The sequence below is a fragment of the Styela clava genome, chromosome 5 (genome assembly GCF_964204865.1).
Source record: "Styela clava chromosome 5, kaStyClav1.hap1.2, whole genome shotgun sequence".
NCBI lineage: Eukaryota > Metazoa > Chordata > Ascidiacea > Stolidobranchia > Styelidae > Styela > Styela clava.
In genome coordinates, this window is record NC_135254.1 from 14,181,741 (window position 1) to 14,192,906 (window position 11,166).

At 37.5% G+C, this 11,166-nt stretch overlaps 1 protein-coding gene across 1 annotated transcript; it reads right to left on the reverse strand.

The window, feature by feature from the left end:
• Positions 1 to 95: 95 nt before the first annotated feature.
• LOC120344487 (uncharacterized) lies at positions 96 to 2,661 on the reverse strand. Its single transcript, XM_039413729.2, has 5 exons — positions 2,205 to 2,661; positions 1,561 to 1,816; positions 1,010 to 1,232; positions 722 to 922; positions 96 to 433 (listed from the first exon to the last, which is right to left on the reverse strand). Exons 1-5 carry the CDS (start codon positions 2,607 to 2,609, stop codon positions 193 to 195), a joined length of 1,326 nt encoding a protein of 441 aa, XP_039269663.1. The 5' UTR covers positions 2,610 to 2,661; the 3' UTR covers positions 96 to 192.
• Positions 2,662 to 11,166: the final 8,505 nt, after the last annotated feature.

Consider the following 11,166-nt stretch of genomic DNA (forward strand, 5'->3'; position numbering starts at 1 on the left):
GTATATTTCTGTAAATCCAATTACTATTTGTACTTTTCTTCCATGTGTGTCTATTTGGGTCCTCAAAACTACACTATCAAATAAATAAAAGCAAATTTTCATTCCTATTTGCAACGCTTGAAAAAATATATTTCACAAAGTATGACAATGCGAAAATATTTTGTCAAAATACAAAAATCTCTTCGAAAGTTATCAAAGCCAGTGTTGCTCCTGACAGAGCAAAGGCTGTGGGGGATAAGACACTCCAGGAATGAAATACTCTCTCCAGTGCGCCATTCCATAATCTGTATCATACGGATCCCACTCCATGGTAACATGAAAAATTCCCTCCGGTCCCCCAACAGTAGCAGGACGTCGATTACCAATGGGTTCCCGTAGAATTAAACCATATGATAAACGATCACTAGTATTCATTGGTGGCAGTGCTTGAATTCTGAAATATAACATTTTGTCGTCAATCAGTAATCGAAAATACTCTATGCATGTCAGACGGCGTACTCAAAAATCTCGTTGGGAGAGTGAATACATTTTATAATTTGGAAGTTAGGGCCCAGACTATCGACTCAGCGTAATATCAATATACTTTGAGCTAGACAGGCTCTAAAATCTGACGTCATCTTAGTAACACACCCAGCTGAACACTAGGCATTATTTTTCGCATGGGTTACATTCACAGTTATGTATATGAAAAACATCCTTCTATTAACAACTGCTAACTTACGCTGGCAATGTTCTTGCTCCCGCTGGATCGTTCCTTGATTTCTTTTTTTGCTGATCACGCGAGTTAGCTAAGTCACGATGAGTCATAGCAGAAGTTGTATTTGCTCCAGAAAAATCGGACGACACTATTCGCATTTCGATTCCGGCACTTGCTCCAAAGTCACTGTCGAGGCCAGGGCCATCGCTAATTTCAACTGAATTTCTTGTAAAATAGTAATAAATGTTTCATACTGGCGCAAAATTGAATCAGAAGAATCTCAAATGAAAAACCCAATTATGATACACTTACCCAACTTTAGAAACTTGTTGCGGTGGGTCTGATTTCACATTAACATATTCTGGACTGGTTACCATGCTATTGTTATTCAGGTAAACGCGTCCCGTCCCATAGTTTGTATAATATATTTGATCAAGGCAATGTTGTGGCATGTAGGATAGATCGCGTTCAAAGACTGAGTCGGCCGTAGCATCGGGGTATTCAACATCTTGGATGCTATCCATCGGGGTGATACCTGTCGTAAGATAATTGTTGAATGTAGATGAAGTAAGGATATCGGTTTATAGAAATCCGTAATTCATTTACTTGGTTCCACGAAATGACATACGTCAAACCATGCGGAACGGAAAACTGGCCTGATATTCATCAAAATGTGTTTTATACTCCAATTCAAATCACTCATTCCAATACATCTTTACCAGCCTGCTACAGCTTGATGTTTTTTCCATACAACAAATCAACCCTATAAGACTGAAATAAACCAACTACATTTAGGTCAAAACGCTATGACATGAGGTCCGAAATTATTGGATACGAAATGGACGTATATGCTTGTCGCTCACCTGATATGAATTGACTGTTTACGGAATTAGGAGGAACTGTCAATGTACTTGTTGTCATTTCCATAGTGGAAACGTCTCCAACTCCGAGAGGGGTTACTGCCGTGAATTCATCACCCGTTATGTTGGGAGTCAGAAGCTTTGTCGCGGGTGCTCCTGCTGCAACTCCTCTTCTTGTGTTGAAATGACTTCTTTCCGTAAATGCTGATATTGTCGACATGTCAGGACAATGCAATAACTCGATGCTGTTACCGATTTTCTGCAAAATATTGAAGTTGGGATTGAATTCTATGCGTCGAACCCACTGTGCACAATATATACGATATTTCTATACAGTGCGCCTTTGGAACATTCAAAGTAGAAATTTTCAAAATATGTATATGTTGAAACACTCTGAAAACGACATAACAGTTTAATAAGCAAATTTCGTATTAAATCTTGGAAACATCATTCTCATGAGTGCCTGAAAATGCAAGACCAATCGGCATCAACTCATCCTACCTCTGACTATGCGTTACCGCCGCGTTTATCTTTAGTTGGCCGTTTACCAGTGATTATTAAACCGTAATGTTTGTAAATACTAGTACATTTTTCTGTTTAAAATGCCCAGCTTTGCCTCTGACCCAAAATAAAATTGTTAAATGTACCTTGCTGGTGTCTTGAATCAATTGAGCCGTTAATTTGTTTATTGGAACGGTTAAAGTGTCCATTTTCGGCTCTGTGGAATTCTCTTCACATTCTGTTATGGGCTCTAGGCGTTGAATTGCTTGTAGTTCTCTTGTTGGCATCAAGACAACTTCTGAATGTTGCGACCGTTGACCATCTTCTACTATGATACCTTTGACACTTGTGTCGTGCTGCTGGTTTGTTGAAGCTTCCGGGGCAACCACAGTACTTTTATCAACAAAAATCAGGTCGTTTGTCTGTTGGTCAGGTATGGTCGTTTTGGAAGCACGAGATTTCGATCTTTTCGGCTTATTTTTCTTATTAGGCTGCCGAATATTACTGTCATTCGCCTTTACACAGCTTAGTCTGCCCAGCTTGCCTCCCATATTTTCAGCCTAAACGTTCATAACAGCCTTCTGCTGGGACGAACTGCCATCAATCTTAATTAGTAGTTACTTTACTAATCATTATAAAGCATCAGTAATTTGTTTATTTTCGTGCGAAAGGTAGTGAATGGAGTCATTTCACACACCAAAAAGATTTCCTCTGATCTGCTATAAACATAGTAGTTATTAGTGATATGAACGAATATATTAAAAACAAGGCATTTCCAACTAAAAAGGATCCGGTACATCGGTGCCACTGTACTACATACCCTGCAGGTTCAAACCCTAAGTTATTCGCGGAAAGATTATCTGACATCCAGCTGTTGCGAGGTGGTTCCTCGAATTGCTGATTACGGCTCTCTATTTTCTAGTTCATGTTAGATATAATTGTAAAACCCTGAATGCGCGGGCTGATGAGTGTCCGCATTTATCCCTTTATTGGGTGCTCCCGAAGTATGTGCACCAAGATGGCTCACAACCTGAACATAGTATGTGTACGAGGTTAAGGTTATCAGGTTGTGCGACAGTTTGGTGCACATACTTCGGGAGCGCCCTTCATTGCTTTATTACCATTGCTCGTGCGTAGACATATCCGACATGTATCATCACAATGCTCCCAAGCAGGGCTGGATTAACTATTAAGCAAAATAGACACGAGGCAAGTAAAAGGGAGCATCACAGAAATTTTTGAAGTTCAATTGCGCTACAAATAATTAGAGTTGTTCTGACGACTCAAACTTCTGTAAATGTTTGTAGGCATGATAGTCCAAAAAGTATTATGCAAATTGATCATAATTTGGCTTTCAATCAGTGATGAATAGTTAATTTCAGATAACATGGAACACTAGTTTCATCATCATACTGTATATTATCAATATTACTTCTTATACATAGGTAACCAAGGTCTTAAGTGCGTAGGGTCTCTAAAACTGTAAAATGCGTGATGTGGCCCTGGACAGATTATACTAAACTTTTGAATTATATGAACCTTCATTACCGTAGCGTCCAGCCTACAAGTATAGATACTGATAAGTTCATGGAACTAGGCGAACTACAGTCGGTGTGTTAGTAACAAGCCTTATTGACACTGTTCTACTTAGCCTTAGAGTGGCTGAGTGAGGTACGGCTACCATACTGGTATTTCGGCATTTAGCCACTAGGAATATTGAACGTCAATAAGTAGCGGTACACCACTACAGTTCTACATACTGGTATTTATGAAAAACGAAAATATCGAATTTAGTGGCGACTGACGCTTTTTAACTGTATTAAAGTTATGGTAAAATGCTACTTAAAACATATATTGACTGACGTTTTTATTAGTAATACTGTTGAAAAAACCATCCGTTCGACATTTAAATGGCATTTCACAGTTACCTCATTGAAGTTACGGTGAAATGCTATTTAAAAATTCAATAACTGACACTTTTTAGTAGTAATACTGTTGAAAAGAGCCAGTCGTTCAACGTATAAATTGCATTTTACCGTAACTTCAATACTATTAATATTCGAGTTCACTGAAGGTATTAGCTTGGGTTAAAACGCGGGACTAACTATATTTAGTCTTGCTTTATTATGCATTTCATCGCAACTTCAATACTGTTAATATTAATATTCGATTTCACTGAAGGTATTAGTTTGGGTTACGAGACTAATTATATTTAGTCTTTGTGCTGACGGATTTGTAGGCGTATAATATTGCAAGGATGCTGAAGTCAGGGCTGATTTACCCTTTAGGCAAAAGAAACGGTGACCGTACATTTGAACCCACGTACATTTGAACCCATGTGTATATTCGCGGGTTCAATCTATATGCGGGTGCTAAACCCATGGGTTAGGGCAGTATGTTCCCCAGCTTTTCTTTTTAGGGGGGGTGTTTCAAAATTTAGGGGGTGGTAAATAATTTGCTGTTAGATCAATGACATTAAACAACATGATGCGCAACTCCGGCATTTTTGTCCGAAGATCGTATTCGATAGCACGCTTCAATGCACATACTTGACGAGACGAAAACGAGCGGATGTGTGCTGCTTTCAAGGCGTAGCACGAATGGTGTTCGTGCCTGCTTTGACAGTTGTTGTCGATTTTAATGATATTTTGAAAAGTTAAGGTAAAAAGAAATCGGAAAAAGGTAAGGTAAATACTATTGTTGTATATCACACCCGGGCATCGCACTGTTAAGTTCATGTGGGAAAGTCAGCCTTTGTCAAATACTACGAAGTTATTAATTCAGTATGGTACGTGGTTGCCCATTTGCCGAAATTACATGTTTACTTACCCCTTATGGTTTCAAATAGTTCATGCACCTCCAGTTAGATTTTTTTAATCAGTGAGGATATATACTCATTGTTGATTGCTGCTCATTGTAACATACTATTGCGTTTTCACTTTTATTTGCGTATTGAATCAAAGTGTTAACAAGTTCACCTAACATTTCACTCATACCGGTCTATATTGTATAGTCTGATCTCTCAAGTATTTGGAGCCACGAATGCTTGTAATTTTCTGACTAAACCCTTTTATTAGTTGGTTTATATACCAAATTCAGTAAAATATTTTTTACATAAAACATGAGATATTGGATTTATTAGCTTTCCCATTCTAAATTATATAGACTGCTTTATTTATTCTTAACGAAAATTAATAAATCTCCTCTCTTTCTTCAGATGTGAAAGTTGTGGACAAACCTGTCTAAGCATTGTGAGACTCCTGCAGCACAAGAGGCAATAGCAGAAATAGTAAGTATATCAATCAAGAAATTAAGCCGACATAAAGCAAAACTTTCAACTATTCGTCTAATCACAATTTCCTATTATTTATTCACAGGACAACTATAGCAGAAGGGGAGATATCAGAAGTCTGGCGACATATCAGTGACATGCAAAGACATTTGACCCTCCGGTAGAGTTGTGTATGGCCCCTACATCCTGCAGGGCTTGAGGAAAATAACTAAAAATTGCAAAGCGTAAAATTACATACTCGGTCTTATTTGTAGAAAGGCACAAAACACGCCAGACATACTTAAAACAGCTTTGGAAAATGAGGATTACGGGTAACTCACTGCACCTGTGTTATATTAGGTTCATCAACTTTTGGTAGTACTATAGAAGAAATTCCGGAAGGGATATAATCATCATTCATGATAAAATACTATCATATATTTTTTGGACAACTTCAATCTAGACCAGAGATCTCAAACTCGCGGCCCCGGAGAACTTCCAGTGCGGCCCTCGAACGCTTAACAATAATTGTAATAGTATTTTGAAAGTTTTTTTTTATCTAAATGTAATAGATTTTTCAAACCTTTCAAAGTGAAATTGATTATTCACACAGAAAACAATTTACTGAAAGTAGTTTTGGAATATTAAATTTTTTTGTCCACATTTTGACCCAATTAAAAATACACATCAAGCTTGCAAATGAATACTTGAATAAACACTTGAGTGATTAAATTAAACGCAAAGTACATGAAGAAGGTGGCATTTTCGAAGAAAATGGGAGTTGTAACATTTCTGCTTTTCACAAAATTCTGAAGCACATTGTTTAATTTGTCATATTTCCATCAATACAATGAAAAAACACAATAAGCCTAGCAGTCACTATGACAAATTCGAAGACCAACTTCGAACAGAAAATTTCCATGTGTTTGTATATTAATATAATTATACAACGACTTAGTTACTAAAAATCAATATCAATAATAATTCAAGCAATCCTATGCCACGCAATGTGGTGCGAAATGTCTTGTCGAAAAAATCTGTCATTTGTTTTTTTACTGATCTATACATGAAATGATAAAAGTAACTTTTTTGCATTACTGGAATTAATTAAACATTCGCAAAGATCCAGATTAACCCATGATCATGTGGCCTCGTTAGTTAGAGTTGGTACTATAAAATCATTTCAGCCTGGCCTTAGTATGCTGGTGACACAAAAAAGATGCCAAACGTCAGGACAAATGTAATTATTAAAACATTGAGTTTATACTGTAGTATTTTTGTTAATTTTAGGTTCATATATTTAGATTAAGTTATTTTTAGTGTATGTATTATTCTTTCCTCATTTAAAGCTTGTTCAAAAATGATTTTGATGGTTGTACATAGAATTTTATGATTTTTTATAATAAATACAGTAACTTGCAAATGTTGCAATAATAGTGGAATGCAAATATTAATATGTAATTGCATTTGAAATTGAAGAAAATAATACAACTTAATCCAACTGTTTAGTTGCATCACAATATATGTCACAAACTAAAACTATCTTAGAAATATCTTTTAAGTATACATTATCAAAAACTGTTTGCGGCTCTTTTTACAATTTCCATAATGCAATGCGGCTCTCGAAAACCCATAAGTTTGACACCACTGATCTATTCTAGACGATTCAAGCATTGCTTTGGGAAATAATATCACTTCAATTAAATTGAAATAATCTCGCTATATTAAATACAAAATCGTTGCTATCATAAAGGTAAACCAATTCAGCCACTCGAAATATATTGGCCTTCACAAAGCAATGGAGGCAAAATTGAGAGTTCATGAGCTATGAACATTTGTTCTTTTCTTTGTCTTGAACTTTTCATACTCCACAGCCCCTATTAATTTTTTTTAATTTTAATTACCATGTGATGGTCATACATATCTTTAACTTGTATTTTCTGTCATGATGTATTATCTCAATGTGCCAAACTATTAATTAGTGTGCATATTTTGCTTCCAGAAGACATAAATGTATTGTCTTGTTTATTACCTCAGCTTGGAGTATTGACAAGAAAAAGGTACCAGTAAATTAGATAAAAAAATTTTTTAACTCTTTGTTATAACCAGAATTCACAATCATAGGAATTATAAACAGCCAACAATCAATGAGAATTATATGCGAAATCCCTCATAATAAATTTGTCTAAAATCGGAGGAAGGCAAAAAATATAGGTAGTTTCCATCCACACAAGCATTTCAAGAAGACTTGCTCGAGCCAAACTAAATGAGCATCGTCAGGTGATCGGTAAGGCTGCAAGTTGAATTCAGCCCTGCAACCTACCGCATAGAAGATAATATTAATTAGTGAGCTATGAGCTAAATTCCTAAATTTAAACAAACCTATCTACGATGCATTATGTACCAGCAATGTTACCTACGATTAACTGAATATGTAATATGTCTAATAAATTCACCTACAAAAGCAAGTTCGATAGGTGCAAACTTTGTGTTATGGAATTGTATCACAGCACAGTTTTGTATGACACCCTCTTTAAATGAAATTTCAATGATTAAGCGCAAACATTTAAATTACTAACTTTGAACTTTGTCATTATCTGCAAAATGTTCCACACAAATCTTTCCGCTATCGCGTTTGTAATCTTCTCTGATAAAAAAAAACGTCTATGATGTCCAGAATTGCTCTTTACAGCTTTCCAAGTGAGCAAAACTTCTTAGATATAGAGATTATTTTGTTTCATTACAGGTGCAAAAAGACAGGTACTACACGTAAAAAAGACGCCGAGTAGCAAAAGCGAGCGGAAAACGGACGCGAAAGGCGACGAGAAATATGTGCATTGGAGCGTATCATGAAATACAATCTTTCGCCTGTAGTCTTATGGAGTGACGTCAGAGTTGCCTATCATGTTGTTTAATGTCATTGGTTAGATATAAAAATAGGCTATTTGTATTCTTAAAAAAATGGTATGTATTTAAGAAACGATGTAGGCTACATGGGGGCCCCCCCAAGTTGATTGACGCGAGCCGAAATCCACAGCAGAATGTAATTGTAGGGCCAGAAAAGGGGAGGGAAGAAAAGTGCGGGACGACACGGCTGGGGTTCAGGGCGCGCTCAAGCGCCCTGAGAAAAATTTGAGAAATAGGCACCAAAATAGGCTCTAAGCTTGATTTTAGATACACCTAACATCGCAGTTTGTTATGTGATGAAATCAATAATTATAATATTTAGCTGATAGAATTCCCGGGGAATAGATAACAAGCACGGCTTTCAACCGTAAATATATACTACTACGTTTCAACAAGTAATTTGCAAGTTGCAACTGATAGTGACTAATGAAGTTACTTGCTCATCTGGCATTGTATGAATGGCTACTTATGGCTTGTTTTGTTACACATTTCTAATTTTTTTGAACATGTTTGTTTGACTTTTGTATGAATTAAATTTGGGAATAAGCTCGTCAACTGATCATAATGTCGCATAATGTTGTATTCCTTCAGAACTGAAATATTTTGTTGGTAAGAAGACAAATCGCTGAAGTTTGATTCTTTTCAATAAAGAAATAAACAACGCTGTCATTCATCTAAAAAAAGTCTGTTTTCAGTGCCTAGTTTTCGTTTTGTGACATCTTTAAGCTTTCTTAATATACGGCTGATATCTAAAATACTGCAGTGTGTAATCCTAATAACCATACGTATACATAAGATACCGGAATAATTCAATTGTTACGAAATAAACGTGTTTAAACTGTGATAATGATGTAACAATAGACGGTATCTAAAACTCAAAAGGTACCACCACGGGCCGTAATTGGCCCGCAGACTGCGGTTTAGAACCCCTCAGTGCGGAATCGCACCTCAAAATTAGGGGGGGTGTTTGAAATTTTAGGGGGGGTGTTCACCCTCTATAGGGGGGGTGTAGGGAAATCACTGGGTTAGGGTCAGTAGGGGTTCAAATATCCGTAAAACAACGAAAATTTTCATAGGTGCAATAGTATGCCGGTGCAATCGTCGTGGGTTCAAATGTACGTGGGTTCAAATGTAATGGAACCAAAAGAAACACGTGCTTACGACACCAAGGAAAAGGGGGACAATAGAAATTTTCATAGCCGAGTGTTCAATAGTGCCTCAGCGTTCAATGCAATTCAGCCCTCAGTATTATCCCGCTTGAAATAAATATTTTTTTTTTCTAAAGGAACATCCTGTGTTTATAGACATAAAAAATAAAATGTTAATTAATTATAATCTGGCCTTCAAACAGTAATTACATTCAGTGGTGAGATTCAGCCGGTTCGCACCGGCTCTATAGAATCGTCTCACGGAATTTTATGAACTCAGCGAACCGGTTATCATTAGGATAGGATAGGATTTACATATTTACCCCGGGGCAGAGGAAAGCCGATAAGGCGGCTTAATCATATGGCGAACAACGGCTACTCGTCCGGTTACCAGTCCAGGTCGGGTATGGGATCAGTTAGCCAGTTATATTTGTTTTCGAAAGCATGGACTTGACGGTGGAGGAAGCCGTAACCGACCAGCGGTTACGTGAACCCTACGGCGGCGAGGAGTCCAGTAATCCTTTCGCACATGATCATCCCCGCATGAGATTCGAATCTGCGAACCCACAAAGGGTAATCAAAGATGCTGTGGCGAGTGTATTCCTAACGCTTAGCACATGCGCCACACCGCCGAGCCCTGGTTACTGTCCATTTTCTGTTTGTTACAGAACCGGCTGAAAAATATAACTTTTGTGAAAGAACCGGCTGTCAAAAAATTTGAATCCCACCACTGGTTACATTCCTATTATTATATTTTATATATAGGGCACCAAAGTCTTGAGTGTTTGGGGTTCATGATCTGGCACTGCTCCCAAGTTCGAGGTCTAATATGTTGATAGTTGGATCTGAAGCCCGACCCGAAATTCGTGCCGGGTCGGGCCTGAAATGTCAATAATTACGTTCGGGTCGGGCTTCTATATCGCGGACTTTTTTTTTTAAATGAGACGTTCTGGCCACGAGAGACCGTGGTCTGCAAAAAAACAGAAGCTGCCTCGTCAACACGACACATACTGTACTAAACTCTTGCAATGACAATTCAAAGAACTCATAAATAAACTATGAAATTTCGTTTGCTTCGGGCTCGGGCCTGCAAATCCAGTTAATTAGTTGGGCTTGGGTCGGGTCGAGTTTAATACCCACGGGCCTGGGTCGGGCCCGATCTTACCTCTAGTTGGTAGCTCGTCTCGTCGTGTTTTCTCGCTTATGAGATCGCACGATGTCGTACTTCTGTATCTCATGTTTTAAATCCCCAGTTTTGACATTTTCCGTCTTTTCTTGAACCAATAAGTTCAAAATAAATTCGTATCTAATAATATTCAAACAGATTTATATCCAGACAGACAGAATCATTAGGCAAAAAATATGAGCTACGATGTATGTTTGTGAGCGGACGTTGCTGTAGCATGGCCAAAAACGTGTTTTTCTGCTTTTCCATTGTGACGTCACGGACTCGTGAGATTCGATCTTGACCTATTACTCGGATTCGTCGAATCTCTGTAATGCCGGACTCGTCCCATCCCTAGTTATTGTACAAGGACATTATTATCCCTCACAACTTTATTCTGGATAGCTATGCAAATAAGGCACAGAAATGGCAGGTGGTGGTTACTTTCTTCCCACTTCTATTGGTCAGAAGTTTTCTATGTATCTTACAGCTAATGAATATTCAGACTTCAGGGCAAAAACTTTGGCGAAAATATAAATTCGGTAAAGTTGTACACAAAGTGTGTAAGCTGTCTTTGCATCACAGAGTAGGCTTATTAAAATAAAATCGCACCAATG

What these genes read in the sequence shown, in the direction of transcription:
- LOC120344487 (XM_039413729.2), bottom strand. Translation starts at nt 2,609, where the DNA reads ATGGGAGGCAAGCTGGGCAGACTAAGCTGTGTAAAGGCGAATGACAGT. An exon ending in TGATTCAAGACACCAGCAAG is followed by an intron (nt 1,817 to 2,204) that starts GTACATTTAACA and finishes AATATTTTGCAG; the next exon opens with AAAATCGGTAACAGCATCGA. An exon ending in CAACAAGTTTCTAAAGTTGG is followed by an intron (nt 923 to 1,009) that starts GTAAGTGTATCA and finishes CTATTTTACAAG; the next exon opens with AAATTCAGTTGAAATTAGCG.